Below are 18244 nucleotides of genomic sequence, written 5' to 3'. Positions count from 1 at the left end.
ACCACAGAAAGGAAGTGTAGACGGGACTGGAATGTTAATGGCCTCAATATGCAGTGACTTTGCATTCTCCCGAAATGCATTGCTGGGCCCTGTAGAAAGCTTTTCTGAAATCTACTTCCGCTAAAGACACAGACCATCTCTGGCCCAGGGTATTTGCTTCCGAATAGTGTAAAGGAGAGCTTTCAGGCTAAGTGGATAGATAGTACTCCATTTAGTGTAGAGAACTGGCTCATGATGGTTATGTTTGATTTTTTTTTTTAATTCTGTTTTGTAAAAACGTTCTACTTAAGGAACACAAAGTGTAAAACTGCTGACGTAAGTTGCAGATCTCATTGGACTAGATGTGATTGTCTGGGGTCAGTTATGCTATAGCCCGGCCTGGGCCATCCCAGATACATTTCTCTGTCATCCTCCAAGTGATGACACTTGTTCTAGGCGGTTCTTGAGTATTGCTAGGACTGTGTATCTGCATCTGTCCCTGTCCCTGATTTGCTGTTATTGTTTGTCCTAATATTAAAGACTGAAGTTTAGTAGCTGCTTTCAAGGCCAAGGTGTGCATTACAGTTCCTTGTAAATGGACCAAGGTTAGGAAACGTGCTGTCTAGTGTCTTTAGTACCCACTGGCATGATTTGTTAACTGAACCTGAAGGAAAATATGTTTCTTAAATGGCTCTTACCTGCCTATAGATGTGTCTGTCTGCACACAGTTTTGTCAAACAGAGTTTCTTGTTGCAAAGAGCGCTGTTGGACACCTCTCCTCATACTTGCTCTGCATGTGAGAGCCAGTGGCAGAGACCAAGGAAACGGTGACCTTTCTGAGGACGCTAGGTCCTGACTTAAACAAGCTTTTGTGTGCGGTTCTTAGGTGCTGAGAGTTAATCATGTAAAATCAGAAGGCTTCTGAAGAAATGGTAAATTTGTGGGATGACTCTTTGGCTGTTGTGTCAGACATTTGCAAGGTTTTTCCTCGGCACTTGAACGTGGAAGAGCTAATACTTTGTGGAGAAAATGAACAAATACATTTTGTCAAGGCTACATCTACCTTGTTCTGTAGTTTTCCCTTGGCCAAGGTCCACCCCGATGCCTCTCACAGAAAGGAGAGCTGCTGTGAAGTAATGGGGGTGATTAAACAGTGCTTATGTGGGGGTTTGAGTCACACCCAGGAGGTCACTGCTCTCGTTCTTCGTTGAGATGACTCAGTGAGCCGGCACACTGACAATGTGAAGTCACAGCTGTAGACCCAACCCATGAGTCCAGGCTTCCTTACCATCTCTAATGACACTCCCAGGGGAGCAAAGATAGCGGGATGCTTAGCTTCTTAGGAAAAAACTCAGGATTCCCTGTCTCTCTACAATATGACAGCACTGTGAATATTAGCACATGATGTTGGATACTTGAGTTAAACAGATGTGGGGAGCCATTCCTGGACCTAAGTACCATTTATATTGATTGGTAGATGAACCTTTACAACTCAAAACAGCTCACAAGGTGGAGATTATAGTACCATTCCACTGATTTTTTTTTTTTTAACTAAAGGGGCTTTCCATCTGAATTAGTAATTTTTCAGAATGCTGCTGTTAAATCGGTCTGTAGTACCCTTACTTCTCTCCCTTCATCTCCCTTCTCCCCATGTCTCAATTCCTTTTTTAAACAGAGCTACCCCATAAAAACATAACCTCAATAACCAATCTGGAAGGCTGGGTTGGACACCCTCTAGACCCCGTGGGCACTCTCTTCAGTAGCCTCATGGAAGCTTGCCACACTGAGGATGAAGGCTTCTCTGGGCTCTCAGATTTTACAGGTAAACCCACTGGCCCTTGTTGGTTCTTGTCTTTTTCTAATCCCAGAGTTTAGATGTTCGCCTGTGTTTTTCTTTACAGCATATATAGTTTCAAATGATTCCTTTTTGTGTCCTTTGTTTTGCCTGCATGAATGAATGTGTGAGGGTGTCAGATCCCCTAGAACTAGAGTTACAGGAAGTTGTGAGCTGCCATGTGGGTGCTGGGAGTTGAACCCAGGTCCTCTGGAAGAGCAGCCAGTGTTCTTAACTGCTTAACCATCTCTCTATTCCTTAAGTATATTTTATAAAAAACCATGTAGTTAATAGTATCTGTGGGTTGTGAGAGCTAGGAGGTAGTATCTGTGGGTTGTGAGAGCTAGGAAGTGGGCATTCATGCCTTGGGTGGTCTTCCCCCAAGAAGAAAATCTTCAGAATCGGTGAATTGAAAAATCTTCAGTCTGGCAGTGTTTGTCAGTGACCCCAAAAATACACATGGCACATTGATTCTGGCACATGATACTACCCTAAGAATTTAGTAGCATTTATGACTTGTCCAACCCTGATTATGATATAAATAAATTAAGTAAGTAAATAAGTAAGGCTGTGCCCATAACATTCAGGACTAGAATATTTTGCTTTTCAAATTTGTCTTTTCATGAAAAATGACTTAAATAATCTAATTTAAGGGAAATATTAAATATCTTTCACATTTGTTTGGAGATTTCTCTTTGGTCTCTTGGGAATTGAGAATCATCCCTTCAAAGGTTACCTAAGGCACAGGGGTGGGGAAGAGTGAAGATTAGTCATTGTTTGTTCTATGGAGATAAAACACGGTTGACAATCTTATCCATTTCAGTTTTGCCCTTGATAGTTGCCTTCCTGAGTTGGGGGTGACCCAAGTTCTGTTGGGAGGGTGGCAGATGTCTGTCCACATTCACGTTTCCCTGGGAGTTGGATGACTGAAGTTAAAATCTCAAATTGAGGCTACTGGACAGAGACAAGCATGGTTCTCTGTCATTGACTGACCTTGAATAACAAAAGGACCCTGAAGTTGAATTACATACACTGTATTCTTTACTTATTTCACTGGAAATTTTAGTATTATAGTAAAAGTATGAAAACATTTTTCATGCCAATCTTTAAAATGTGCAATTATAGTCATGTAATTTTTTAAAGTTTTTATTAGCATATATTGGTTATGAAATATAATGAGTCTTGCAACTCTGGTAGCATGTGATTTTACTTTTGTTTAATTAAAATCTTTGTTTTTACTCTCGTAATCTTACATCTATAGTTTTCTTTGGTATCTCATTTTAATGACAAAAAAAGATTAGTAATCCCACAAAACATACATATTTTATCATCCGTAGTCACTGTTTAAAATATGCTAGCTGTGTAACACATACTTTTAATCCCAGCACTTGAGGCAGAGGCAGGCAGATCTCTGTGAGTTCGAGGCCAGCCTGGTCTACAGAGAGAGTTCCGCGGCTACACAGAGAAACCTTTGTCTCTAAAAATGTGGGTGAGGGAGTGGGGCCTAGAAAGCTATGCATCTTAATGTAAAAATTGGATGTTCTGGCTTTCTCAGAATTAAGTCAGTTCATTCACTGGTACTGATGGGAACATATAATTTGTATCAGATGTAACTTAAGTCCATTTTTATGACATTTTATAGAAAACGTGGGCCAGTGCAAGTCCCTGGAATACCATCACCTGCCTGCACACAAGTTCTTAGAAGAAGGGGAGTCCTATGTAACACTGGCTGTGGAAGTAGCCCTGATAGGACTTGGGCAGCAGCGGATCATGCCTGATGGGCTGTATACACAAGAGAAGGTTTGCCGGAATGAAGAGCAGCTCATCTCGAAGCTTCAGGAAATTGAATTGGATGACACACTGGTGAAAATTTTTCGCAAGCAAGCAGTCTTCCTCTTAGAAGGTACCATGATGAAGGGGCCTGGTCTCTGTACTAATCTTTGTTCTGTTAAGAGCACTGTGGATGCATTGAGTATGGTGGGTGTCCTGTTGGATATAACTACACGGCATCCGAAACGTGCTCAACTAAGAAACCTGTCAACCGACTTAAGAGCCAGATGTTTATCTAGGTTTTTATCATTTGATTTAGGTTGTCATATAGGATAGCTGGTTTGAAATCAGCCAATTTAATGTCACTTTCTTGGTAAAGGACTATTTATTCATGCTGTGTGGTTCCTGAGGTAAATGCAATATTGCTGTTTAGTGAGATATTATTGGTACCCATGTTCCTATTTGCTTGATCATGTAAATAATAAAGTGGAAACTGGTTGACATTCCTGTAGATTCATTAGCTGTTACACAACATCTGGCCTCTTAGTGTCGTGTGCACTTGGCCAACAGAGGACTGAAGACTGGGGGGAGGGGGGGGGCCGCTTTTCTACTGCTCTCTGATAATGTCACAGGATTCACTAGGCATAGGGTCGCCAAGGAAAAGGCTTCCTAGACTATCTGAAGCAAAGGTGAGTCCCCTTGATTTTATAAGGTCTGGGTAATTTAAAGGTCCTAAACTTATATTTGGCTGATAATGTTTTCTCAGAAAGGTAAGTGTAATTAGTATAACTTAGTGTGTACAAAATTAATTGACTTACTGGTAGAAATTGCTTCTCTTTGAGATGTGTGCTGTGATGATGGGATTTTTCTGTCATTGCCGGATAATGTGTGCTGACATTTTATATCATGGACAGCTACACACTTTAGAGAAAATACTATTTAAAACCTTGTAATTTGTCCAGAGCTAAAGATCTATTTGAGAGAAAATAGTTTTTCAAGTATATTATAATTTATACATTTTAAAAGGGAAAATGTTCTTAAACTTAGCCTTAATATGGTTCTTCATTTTGGGTGAAAATTCCAATTTTAAATTTTGAAGTACTTTCCTGTAGTTTGTCATTCTTACTGTTATTTATTTATTAATATATAAAGATTGTAACACGAATTGCTGAACAGTCTTACTAATAAGAAACCCAGAGCCACATATTGGGGTAAAAGCTGAAAGATGAGAGAGACAGAGAGCAAGCCCCTAGTTCTTACCCCTGCGAAATCCTCCACCGAAAGAGAACAAGCTCCTCTCTCCACCCGGCTCTGTCTCTTCCTGTCTGTCTGTACAGACCTCCATACCTCTATGGTTAACTTGTGGCTAGCTTCTCCTTCTGATTTTCAGGCAAGCTTTATTTGTTAGAGCACAAATAAAATATCACCACAAAAGATAAAAGGCCTGTCCTGGCTATTTCAAGACTAATCCTGATTATTTAACTACTTTTTAATATAAGAGCTCTGTCTAAATGGAGGGGAGGGCTCTGACTTACCGCTGCCTCCTCCCCTTTCTTGGCCTTCTAGGGCCCAAGAGTAGCCGGTGCAGGACTGGAGCAGTCACACGGAGGCTGGGCCATTTCTGTGCATACCAAAGATAACAAGCTCCGTTAGTGAGCTGACTCTGAGCTCGTGGAGTCCTCCATACACTTGTACTCTTTAGGAGGGTCAGGAATTTCTTAGCAGATTGGACACCTGACGAGAGAGCAGTGACTATTGTTGCTGAGTGTGACTCTCTCCTGGCCATGGTACTGGTGGCTCAGTCACACATTAGAGAAGTACCTTTAGGGAAACTTCATGCCAGATGTCAGGGTATTGTTATTTAGTACACTTGAATTCAGGGGTTATAGCCATTATTAATCTAAAAGTAATTCTGTAATACCTAACCTAATGTTTTACTTGTTGAATATGTATTCTGGCTTTCTCTGAATAATAAAAAGGTAACTTAGTGGTTTAAAGGGAACCTCTAAAAGGCAATGGAGGAAGAGTAAAGAATATGGATAGTCTGCAATATAGATTGCTATAATTTGTCCTGAAGTATAATGGGCCTGGAGGTTTCAGTCACCTGGTATTGTATCAACATGGGATAGACAGGTGATGTAGGCAATAGTTTTTTATTTCTAACAGTGTTTGGGAATTCAAAGAGACTGGAATCTAAGACCAAAGTGTTGACCAGTTCTGCTTCTCAAGAGGGCTGTGTTTCTGTGTGAAGACCTCTGTCTGTCCTCACTTGACAGAGACAGAACAAGCTATTTGGCCTTTTTTTCCCCCCTCCTTACAAAAAATGAGTTCCTTGGGAATTTTGTTTGTTTGTTTAGTTGGTTGGTTTTTGGTTTTTTGAGACAGGGTTTCTCCGTGTACTTTTGGTGCCTGCCCTGGATCTCGCTCTGTAGACCAGGCTGGCCTCGAACTCACAGAGATCTACCTGGCTCTGCCTCCCCAGTGCTGGGATTAAAGGCGTGTGCACCACCACCCCGCTCTTTGGGAATTTTGAATCCTCTTCCCTCTCCTCCTCCAATCCATCCCTGGTTCCTGCCCCCCTTCCCTGCATACCCAACTTTGTGTCCTCTTAAAAAAAAGCAGGTCTAGTTTGTGCTGCTCCTATATACTCTGGGATCTGTGGCCTTCCCTGGAGCAGGGAAGCCTACCAGGGGCCATAACCTAAAGAAACTGGCTGTCTCTCCCAGCAGCTATCAGTTGTCAGTAGCTTCTTAGCTAGGGCTGGGACTGTATGCTACTCTTCTCCCTTCTCTATGCTGGTGTTGTGTCTGACTAGAGCCCACTGAGTTCTTGTGAGTCAGGACAAGTGCACTGCTGTGTCCAGAAAGCTAGTCCTCTGTGGTTGTCACTGCCCTGGCTCTAGTCCTTCTGCCCCCTCTTCCACAGTGGTCCCTAATCCTAGGGAGGAAGGGCTGTGATATAATGTCCCATTTAGGGCTGATCATTTCAGTCCTTTATTCTCTGCATTTTGAACCGTTGTGGGTCTCTGTTAATTGCCATCTACTTCAAAAAGAAGCTTCTGTGATGAGGGCTGAAAGATACACTCATCTATGGCTGTAATGATAAGCCATTAGGAGTCAGTGAATATTAGGCCGCTTTAGCAGAGACGTAGTAGTAGGATCCCCCCTGAGGCCTGTGACTTGTTGAGGCACAGGTTCTCAGACCCAGGCTTGGCTTTTAGCTTGTGGAGTGGGCCTTAAATCCAATCAAAAGTGGTTGTGTACTCCCGTGGACATTTGTACCGCTATTGCCCCAGTGAGTGGGCATATTCCACCAGGCCAGTCACTGTTGTAGCTCACAGAATCCATAGCTGGGCAAATGGGCATTAATCCTGTTAGTTCGGTGCCCTGCTTTGAGGACCTCATTAGATGTAATTACTTTCATAGAGTCTGTTCTTCAAATATGTTCATATTGGGGTAGGAATTTTACTATATGAGTGTGGAGATTCATACACATTTAGTTCATCACAGTAATTAGAAATGTGTCATGGATTATGGTTTGTTAAGGTTAAAATGAGTTGTGTTTGATTTTCAAAATATTTAAATAGTGAATAACTTAGAAATACTAACCTGAGAATTGAATTACAAGATGACTTCTGGATCACTCTAGAATGTATCTTGCTTCTGCCCAAAACCGAGTCTGGCAAACTTGCTTCACCATTTTTTCTGACCTGCGTTTCTTGCACTCTGGATTCTTTCCCAGACTGGTTTTTCTCATGGAAAACAAATGTTTTCTGTCCCCTGAGCAGCAGTGTCATGGCTCATAATTCTAGAAGCCATGAGACAAATGTTACCCAAAGGTGACGTGAAACTAATTTATTAAACACTTTACAGGAACTGAACCTCAGGACACCTCAGTGCTGAGGGATAGAACTAACCACTGTGGTTTCCTTTCAAAGCTGAAGTCTGTACTTCCTCTGAGAGAAGCATTTGGGGAGCACCCAGGGGACTGGGGCTGCCACCGCACCTGTCAGAATTCACTAAGAAATTAGTTTTGACAGCTTAAATGTGATTTCGCTTTCAAAATTGGCCTGCTGGAGCCAGAAGAGTACAGTTCCATTATTTTAATGTTTTTCTTTTGCTTACAGTGAATACCAAATGGGTAACTTCTTATTAATCACTTTGTGGAATTACTGTTCCTGCTTATTAGAAGCGTAGTGTACTGAGGCTGTGCTGAGGGTCCTGTGTCCTCCCATATGTAAGACTGAGCTCTTTCCTGGACCTGGCATGTCTTGGCCTAAACCGTGTGGGTCAAGACACAGGTTCCTTAGCTAAACAGCCTTCTGTACATTTCTGTATCTGGATCCTCGGTTAGCATGTACCAAGAAAGAACTTTCTCAAGTTCTGCAAGGATTTGTGCTTCAGAGGGCCTCTTTATCATAGGTCCTTGTGCTGTGTGTAGGCTCTGCCTCTTAGTTCCGTGGTTCCTATTTTAACAATGGGACACTTGGGAAACTGTGCATGATGTGAAGCCTATACTGAGTACTGTGCCCTTAAGAGCCTTTTGACTAAGAATTTCTTTCTTTATACTATTACTTAGTTCAAATTCTTATCTTGATGAGCTATAAATTTACATAAGGAATTTGAAATACAGTTTAAATTAGGTATAAGTTTACATAAAGAATTTGAAATATAGTTAATAAGAAGTGTTAGCTTGTTCTTTGGGAATGTAAACTGTGTGTTTTCTTCCACAGCTGGACCGTACAGTGGTTTAGGTGAAATCATCCATCGGGAGAGTGTTCCAATGCACACATTTGCCAAGTATCTCTTCACCTCTCTCCTACCTCACGATGCTGAACTGGCATACAAAATTGCACTGAGAGCAATGCGGTATGTATCCAGAGCCCAGGCATGCAGAAGCAGGCCACAGTCCCCACGGGAGAAACGGGCCATTAGCTGACCTCATAGCCAGTCATGTTTCTTAGAGGCCACAGAGAAGCTAGAGAATCGACTTATTTGCTTCCTGAATAATTGTGAGGCAATCTGTTTGTTGTGATATGATTTTGCTTTAAAGTAAGGGGTGGGGGGCTCATTTTCTTAACTGCTGTCAGACTATGGCCATCATAGCCTTTTCTCCTAATGGTAGAATTTGGGAATACAATACAACTTCAGAACAGTTTAATCACAGGATATCGGTTTAATCACAGGATATCGGTTTAATGCTTCCTGAATGATCAGCTGTTTTAAAAAAGAATTTGGTTTTTAAAAACAGGATAAACAACAAATATCCTAGAGTGAGTGTGGTAACTGAGGAACACTTTCACACTTGTGAGCCCACACTGAGGCACCAGTACAGGAAGGCCCTGCACCAGCAGGACACATCAGTGCACAGCTGGAGGCCAGATGGGATGTGTCTGGCGGTAAAGGAATCTTGGTTAGGCATCTCTCAGGCTCTGACCACTTCAGATCCACGGCTTCCATCCCCTCCTCAGGATTTTTGGTCAGGGCAATGACAATGGTCTCTGCCAACTCACTGACTTATTCTCACTTCCCTTTGAAAAATGAATTCACCAAATAATTGCTTTTATCATGAATTTGCTCAAGGTTGATACTTTTTGATGTGCTCTTAAGAGCCTATTTTTAAATCTTGTGTCTAACCTGTTCAACTTGAAGAGCCTGAAGGGAACATCTGCTATTCTGAAAGCTTTAGTCTTTTCCCTTTTGCGTTTTTAAATGAATAAATCACTTTTAAGTTTTTAATGGAAAGTTTAGATTATATATTATAATACTAGACTAAAGACAAGCCCTGTTTAGCTCTAAAAGCTTGAGTAGGTTTGATCCCATAAGAAGAAACTTCTTCATCCTTGTCTGTAATCGATATAAGATTGACACATGAATCCTTCCTAAGAACCACCAGCGGCATCTTCAAAGTTACTCTCACATCTGTCTGTCTCACATGCTAATCAATTGTGCCATTATATTTGTGCAGGGTTAGGGTCGTGTGTGTGTGTGTGTGTGTGTGTACACACCTGTGTACACACTGTTTCAGGGTTGACGTGTAATTTCACATGCATTTCTAGACCACTGGAGACATCAGTCATTTATTAGAGGAACATTCTAATACTTAGTTGATCTTTAAATTGCCAAAAATCTAAGTCAGTAACTAACATGAGCACTTGTTTTATATTTTAGAGCACACTTTCATAAGTAGGTTTAAAGCCCCATTTTTAGAAAGTAGAATAGAAGTCTTCTGGGGACAGAGTCACCTGTATACTTATTCTAATCCTAAGAATTCCACTCTTGTTTAAGGGGAAGAATGTTCATGTTATGATACCGCCAGGTACTGTTACTACTACCACTGTGAAGGGTGAAATAGCGTCATATTCCTGTGTGGTTTGGGCTTATGTGACAGAATCTACTGTCCCAATGAGTGCCGGGAACAGGAGCAAGGGGGTGGTGGCAGGGCACAGGGGACTGCCTTCTCCTCCACTCTCCCCTGCTTGCTCCTCGTATCTTGCCCAGAGGCCTTCTGTGGATGGGGCATGGGGAAGGCACCAGAGCACTTCAGGGTAGCCAGGAACTAGGGAGGGAAGAGAGAGATGTGGCTTTTGTGCTTGCTTCTTAGTCCTGACAGAGAGAGAGGCCAAAGAAGGGCAGCTTACCCCTCACTTTTTCATCTTCCCAGGACTGTTGAGGACTTTCCTCTGCAGCAGCTCTGGCAAGAATCCGGCTAGGGAGACAGGCATTCCTGAATTCTGTAAAACACTGAATAACAACAACTCTGCCAGAATTCTTACTCTTTCATCCTCTACCTTGCCACATTTTGTAATGCTAACATCTCTTTGACTCTTGATAAAAACAGAGCGAGTGATCTATTTGGCCTGTTTGAATAGACCTGGGGCCAACATCATTCTCCAACTCTCAATCTCAGGGGTCTCTAGCTCTGATTTCATAGTCACTAATACCAGTGGGCTGATGAAGCCAGTGTGTTGATGATTCTTATGGCATTATTCCAGTTACAGGAGAAATCACTAATGTGATTTGTTTTCAACAGTTGTTTATTGTCAACATAGATTGAAGTCAGCATTATAAATTCACATTCAGTTCTGTTCAGCCTCTGTCTGGTAGAACATAGGCTGATTTCAGATTCCTGAAGTCCTAGGAACTAATTCTGTTAGAAATTATAAATGTGTAGAAAGGAGGTCATTTTGTTTTTCTTCCTTTTTATGTTTTAACAAGTTAAGATTTTTATCTAGTGCCCTCTGTTATAATCTCAGTCTTAAGTATCCATTTTTACTCCTTTTTTGTTTTTGTTTGTCGAGTCAGGGTTTCTCTGTGTAGCCCTGGCTGTCCTGGAACTCACTTTGTAGACCAGGCTGGCCTTTGAACTCACAGAGATGTACCTGCCTCTGCCTCCCTGAGTGCTGGGATTGAAGGCGTGCGCCACCACTCCCTGGCTTGTTTTGTTGTTGTTTTTGTTTGTTTCTTTGTTTTTAAATGAATGATAAGATTCAAAAAATAATACGTGGAGATCAAGTCTCATGTTTCATATTTCTTGTGTGTCTGAATTTCCTTGAGTGTCACACAGTTTTTCAGTGGTTCTAAGTGATGAAAGGAAATCATTAGGTTTGAGCAGGGAGCCGTCAGCAAGGTGAGCTGTACAGTTCTCCTGAACTCATGCCTGGACCAGCATCCATCTCTCTCAAGTGTCTGTCCAGGACTCTGGCTTCTGGCTGGTCATCATGGCCAGGGTAATGGACACATAACACTGAACGACCCTTCCTTTCCTTCTCACTACAGGTTACTAGTATTGGAATCTACTGCTCCGACCGGAGACCTCACCCGCCCCCACCACATTGCATCAGTTGTCCCCAACCGATACCCTCGGTGGTTCACCTTAAGCCACATTGAATCCCAGCAGTGTGAGCTGGCATCCACCATGCTAACTGCGGCCAAAGGTAGTGTGATGTCTGAAAACCTCATTGTTCCATTGGTTTGCACTGTCTTGTCTTTACCCAGAAAACCTTTCTTTTAATTGCTTTTAAATCCAATTCTCCACAGTGGGATTACTGTCAGATAAGTCCCAAAGAATCTTTTTAGAGATAATGACTTCCTACTTTACTCTGGAGGCCAGTGGGTGCCACTCACTTGAGCCTGGCATTGTCTTTACCTGTGTCATTGTTACCTACCGTGCAACACCATCCCCCAACCAAAAACATGAAATCACTGAGATTTAGGAAGAGAACAAAAGATTTGGCTGGTTTCGTTGTCCGTAAAGTCTTCACTATAATACATAAGCAGAAGCTAGGAGAAGCGTTTGTCGGTCTGAGTCCCTCCCCCCCCACCCCCCCCACCCCCGTGCTGGTTGGTTCTGGTTTATATCTGCCTTTAGTCACTGAGGGTGTGTCTCAGGCAGTATTTATGTGACGCTGAGATTATTTATAGACTGTGCAGTGACTGTGAGACACTTAGTCATAACATCTGTAGCAGCTGCAGGCATCCCAGGTAAACGAGCGTGTGCCTTTGGTTTTGTGGCCTCTGTCCTCTGTGCATGTCTCTCTGTGTGTGGACGCGTGGCTGTTCTCTGTTGATGCTGCTTCACCTTACCTTCGACTCGGTTTGATTTGCTTTTCCCTTGTTCATTGCAGGCGACGTCCGGAGGCTGGAAACAGTATTAGAATCCATCCAGAAAAACATTCACTCCTCATCACACATCTTTAAGCTTGCCCAGGATGCATTTAAAATAGCAACTCTCATGGACAGTTTGCCAGACATCACTCTTTTGAAAGTGTCTCTGGAGCTGGGCCTGCAGGTACTGGTCCTCCTTGGGGCACCAAAGACCACTACTAACGGCCCTCAAAGGGTTGTGTTCATTTTCGGTTTTTAGTGACTCTCTAGAGCCCGAGTGTGATGGACTTTTGGACAGCACTGTCTTTCAGAGCTCTGCTAGCTTCCAGCTCAGCCAGATTTTAGTCTGGGCTACGGCAACCATACAGTTAGAATCCTTATTTGTGTCCCTTGGCTTTAAAAACATTTTTTTTTTCGAATTACAGCCTTAACATTCCTGTTTCTCTTCTGAATGAATAGAGAAATCCAGCTGACCATAGAGCTGAGTAAAGCTAGCACGTGCAATAAAGATTCAGATGTAAGGGCTGGCTTTTCAGAGGCAGTGTGAGTTTTTACTGACGTTTGCACTGGGCAGTTCTGTCTCCTTTTTCTAACACTGAGGAAACTGGGTAAAGGCGGGGCAGTCAGCCTGGTTCCAGTTTCAGAGTGCAGCAGAACGCAGCAGCAGGGACACATGCAGCCCATCGCACGGGTGACATTTGCTTCCTTACAGTTTCCTGCGCAGGTTACTGTACCCACCAGGACCACAGCCTGCTTCTACTTCCTTCCCGAGACCTGTGCTTAACATTTGTGTTCTCTCTCATTAAAAAGTAGCTACACCCTACCTAAAGCGTGGGAATTAGAAGGCCCTGATTAGATTATTGATTTGTTTTCTAAGTTATCGATTCTTCCCTTCAGTGATGTATTAGTAATGTTTAATGCAGTGGGAAATGCAAATGCCACTGTAACATGAGGTACTGTATAAGCAAAGACACAAACGTTGCTTTTAAGTGTGGTTTAGAGTTTATTTTCTTAAACATACATTCTTGTTATTTGGCTTACTTTTGTTACAAATTGCCTTATCTTTTAGAGTGTGATGCAGAAAGAAACATTAATGTAGTTTCTCTGTGTGTTTGGAATTCTGGGTAAATGGCAGATCAGTGACTGCTCACCCCTTACTCCATTCTTTCAGAACCTAAGAAGAATCCCATGGGCCCTTTCTAAGGCCTTACGGTGTTAGGATACTAGATATTTTTATAAACATGAAGAGGTGCATAAGGTGATCTTGGAAATTCTTAATAGAATGTAGGAGGGAGCAGAAATCAGCAGTGATGTCAAAGATGGTTTCTTTCTACAGATCTCAGGTTACCATCATGGTCAGAGATTGAAGGAATAACCAGAGTTACTGTTCTAAAGTACATCGTATCCATACATACCCCCCCTCCCCAATAAGAAACCTTAGAAATCAAGTCCTAGAATTTGAATACTGGCAAGCAGAGGGCCCAGACTCTGTTGAATTTTTTAGAATGACTTTCCCAGGATGTCACATCTGGCTAGTATCAGAAGTACTGGGTGGGCTTCTTACCTCTCAGGCCAGGGCAAGGACAGCTCCAAACAGACATGTAGATCTTCACTCTAATAAAAATGCTTTCTGGTCCCCTGGGAGTATAGTCTGCCTAGTATTTTAAACTGTGGCATAAATTGGATTTTTTTCCTCATTGACATAAAATTATCTTCAAAACATTTTGTTACCCCACTTTTACAGGTTATGCGAATGACACTGTCAACCCTCAATTGGCGACGGCGAGAAATGGTGCGGTGGCTGGTGACATGTGCTACTGAAGTTGGTAGGTAACTTTTGGAGGCGAAGCCTGGTGGGTACTCATGGTAGGATTTCATCTCATGTTAGGAGAAACCATTTGTGGCTACCTTGACTTCCCCAAGGTCCTGCCCGTCTCTAGCACACACCAGGGGTTCCCTTCTCTGCTCCAGACCCCATCCTTTACTTAACATACCGCTTCTAAACTATCACAGTGGGCAGGCAGCTCCAGTCTCTTGCTTTAAATGGAGTGAACCAGTGAACATGCACATTTTACTTAGTTCTGATGGCCACTTTATTCCACTGAGGTTTTTCTTCTGAGTAGCAGGGAGAGGATGCACACTTTGTGTGATTTGGATGAACTTTGAAGTGCGTGAGAAATTGTGGCTGTCCATCAGCTGTGATTTATAGGACCCTTGAAGCCTATGGTTTACCCTTTGCAGGATTTACAAAACTGCTCTGTCCCAGAAAGAGCACAATACAAGCAGTGGTGGCTGGTTAAACTGTCTTCCTGTTTGCATCACAAAAGGAAGCACACCTCTTGCTGGGAAGACACTGCCCCGAGTGTCTAGATACTGACAGCAGATACTGTAAAAATACTCATTACTCTTTCACTCATGTGTAACATATTGTTATTTTGGCAATCATGAATTTGATCTCGCATAAAACTTATTTTTGGATTAATACAGTGCTCTGTTGCTGAAACAATGTAAAAGTGATAGGGCTTTTAGAACTGCCCAAATCTCTGCCTCTGTGACAAGGTAGACATCTGCTTTGAGTAGGTGGATCTGTGTACAAAGGGTTAAAGACTACAGGTCATTTCCAGCGTCTGTGTCATCTGCTGGTCCACTTGTACTCACTCTCTCTCTCTCTTGATTGTGGGTGATATTTCCTTGATTGTGGATCTTAAGGTTTTATATTGTATGGTTTTTTAAACTTAAACACATCACACACACACACACACACACACACACACACACACACACACACACACACACAAAATCCCTATTTGGGTGAAGGTTACCTATTTTCTTTCCCCCTCCAATTCTGTAGTGTGTAACTGACAAGAGGCCCCAGTGAGCGAGTACTCATTAGTAAAAAACCAGTGTCTGAAATGGCAAGCAGTGCCGTGCAAATACCAGCCACCGAGAGGATTGCGTCTTTATTATAGGAAGTTCATGTTCCTTTCGGGCATTCCACAGAATAACAATGCATGTAACCTTACTCTTAAAGGCTGCTCCCAGGCACATTACCTTCGGGGTTTCTGGTCTAGTTCCTCTTCCATGCTGGTTAACAATGTGAGCATGAGTTCTAAAAGTGCCCGTAGAATCTGTATCCAGCCTTCCTGTTGGTGGTAATGGGGCTTGTTTGTTTCTTGCAGGTGTTTATGCCCTGGACAGCATCATGCAGAGCTGGTTTACCCTCTTTACTCCCACCGAGGCCACAAGTATTGTTGCGACTACCGTCATGTCCAACAGCACCATAGTCCGCCTCCACTTGGACTGCCACCAGCAGGAAAAGCTGGCCAGCAGTGCCCGGACCCTGGCATTGCAGTGCGCCATGAAGGACCCGCAGAACTGCGCCCTCTCTGCACTGACCCTCTGTGAAAAGGATCACATAGCTTTTGAGACGGCGTACCAAATTGTCCTCGATGCTGCTACCACCGGCATGAGCTACACGCAGCTCTTTACAATCGCGAGGTACATGGAGCACCGGGGGTACCCCATGAGGGCCTACAAGCTGGCAACACTGGCCATGACCCATCTCAACCTGAGCTACAATCAGGACACACACCCTGCCATTAATGACGTCCTGTGGGCCTGTGCGCTTAGTCACTCCCTTGGTAAAAACGAGCTTGCAGCTATAATACCTCTGGTGGTCAAGAGTGTCAAGTGTGCAACGGTACTGTCAGACATTTTGCGCAGGTGCACTCTGACCACCCCTGGCATGGTGGGACTTCATGGAAGGAGGAACTCTGGTAAGCTCATGTCACTGGACAAAGCCCCTCTGAGGCAACTCCTGGATGCCACGATTGGGGCCTATATCAACACAACGCACTCACGACTCACACACATCAGTCCTCGGCACTATAGTGAGTTCATAGAGTTCCTCAGCAAGGCCCGAGAGACCTTCCTAATGGCACACGATGGACACATTCAGTTTACACAGTTTATTGACAACCTGAAACAAATCTACAAAGGCAAAAAGAAACTGATGATGTTGGTTCGGGAGAGGTTTGGTTGATAGAACTTGTATGAATGGGGTGGGGGTGGGGTGGGAGGGATGGTTTGTTTTTACTTGAGCCTGCCTTTGTACCCTTTTTAACTTAAAGAACAGAGCCACACCGGTATTATATGTGTATAGTTATATTGCGTTTGCAGACTAAATTGTCATGTTGTGAAAGTTTGTGTGTGTTTTTAAGTTTCTCCCTTTTTCTTTCCTTTTGTTTTTAATTCTGTTTTACTGGTTTGTGTGAGAGAGGTTGAAAAGGTTTGGTTTACACTGAGTATATGTTGTCAAGTGGCAAAAGTCCACATAGCTCTCCTGTTTTCTGTATACGTTCACAGCCTCAAAAAAAAAAAAAAAAAAAGAATTGAAATGGCTTTAAAAACCAAACAGAACACCTCCATCCTGTGATAAGTACCTCGAATGGATTCAGCTTTACTCCTTTGTAACTCATCTTCACATTTTCAGCATAGTTAACAAACCAACACAACAAAATACTATAGTGAAAGGCTGACCCACGTGGCTTTGCAGTGCTGTTCGTCCAGAAGCATGGCACACGATGCTTGTGCATGTGGAGACTTAGCGACTGTCAACATACATTCTCAGGGATTTATCCAAAAAATTAAAAAAAAAGAATGAGAGCATTTATTGTACTGTATATATATTATAGTATATGTCTGAATATTGAAAATATAACATTAACTAATTTATAAAAAATATTCTATGTAATGCAAAATACTTGAAGCTGCAGTAGCTTGGTTTTAAACAAAAACAAAAAATGGAGAGAAAACCTATCAGAAGGACTAAAAGTACGCCTCGCTTCGGGGTTGGCTCAGGCAGTGAACTTCGTGCTGGGCATCTGCAGAGCCACCTTCGGACTGCGCAGTTGGACTGAGCTCTATTGGGAAGATTCCATACCTATATATATCTATACAGCTTCTGTATACATATATATATGTAGACACACAGACACCAACAACCACTACACCACACATGCTTGTAACAGGCACTCGAATAAAGAGGGACAATACACAGCCAGAGCAGCAAGCCTTAGCATTAAGAATATACAGTATGCCAGAACTGGGGTGCGTGCCTCCTAGCCTAGGAAACTTAAAATATCCTTTTGACACAAAAAGTTTTCCAAAACAATTGACATGATCCATTACGCCTTTGCAGTGAGCTAATAAGCTAACGTTTGTGCACAGATAACATTATATATATTATATATCTATTCTGCATAGGTATTTTGACTTTGTGCAGGACAGAAAGTTGTGTAGGTATGACTGTTCTACTTTTCAGTTCTCTTTTTTTTAATATATTTTATTTTCTCTAGAATTACTCAAACAAAAGCAGCCTTCTATCTTGCCTTGTCTTAATGCTTTAAAATAACCAAACTGGAGATGTAACTACCAAACTGTTGATTATATTAAAATACCAACCTTGGTTACAGTGTAGTGTCTTTCCTTTAGCTGATGGTCCTGTAACCTTGTGCTTCTGAAAGCAACCTTATGTTTTGGTGCAAAAGTCGTCCCGTGTCTCTTGTTCCCTTCACTAGAGGACATGCTAGAGGTATGTTTGTAGGTATTTTTGTTTAGAAAAACTATTCCATGCGCTCCATTTTATTTATTATAATAGATAAAAAGAAAAAAAAAAGGTTGTACTTCGTCACTCATGTAAACATGCTCATGAAGTTGAAAGTAATTAAGATTTGATACACTGATATCAATTTATTTATGTAACTAAATCACTGTTTTATAAACTTGTTAATGATCAACAATTTTTGTTTTGATTAAAATTAGTTTTTTGAAAGTTGATTCTGCCTCCTTTATAGTGTGTCTCTTGTTCCACTTGAGTTGGGTGATTATCAGCCTGATGTTGCTGCATCTGAGTGTTTAATAACAGTTATATTCATCCACTTGATACTTACGCACTGTATTCCAGGCACTTTCCTAGACCTTAGGGATTGATACAATGATGAACAAAACTAGAGCCCAGAGCTTGCTGTCTGCTTGGTATAGAAAATGTATATAA

General features: G+C 42.2%; 1 protein-coding gene across 2 annotated transcripts in view; it reads left to right on the top strand.

Annotated features, from left to right (window-relative positions):
- Zswim6 (zinc finger SWIM-type containing 6) overlaps positions 1-18027 on the top strand; it is a 184772-nt gene extending 166745 nt beyond the window's left edge. For both annotated transcript variants that reach the window (XM_052743252.1, XM_052743253.1), the window contains exons 8-14: positions 1655-1801; positions 3456-3716; positions 8316-8451; positions 11362-11519; positions 12210-12373; positions 13934-14015; positions 15369-18027. In XM_052743252.1, coding sequence (XP_052599212.1) covers positions 1655-1801; positions 3456-3716; positions 8316-8451; positions 11362-11519; positions 12210-12373; positions 13934-14015; positions 15369-16231 — 1811 coding nt within the window. In that variant the 3' untranslated portion in view covers positions 16232-18027. The remainder of the gene's footprint in view (positions 1-1654; positions 1802-3455; positions 3717-8315; positions 8452-11361; positions 11520-12209; positions 12374-13933; positions 14016-15368) is intronic.
- The last annotated feature ends 217 nt before the right edge of the window (positions 18028-18244 follow it).

This window comes from Peromyscus californicus, unplaced genomic scaffold (assembly GCF_007827085.1).
Source record: "Peromyscus californicus insignis strain IS unplaced genomic scaffold, ASM782708v3 Scaffold_18__1_contigs__length_77618521, whole genome shotgun sequence".
NCBI classification, from domain to species: Eukaryota; Metazoa; Chordata; class Mammalia; order Rodentia; family Cricetidae; genus Peromyscus; species Peromyscus californicus.
The sequence above is the reverse complement of the archived record's forward strand: the minus strand, read 5'-3'. Positions and strand labels throughout refer to the sequence as shown.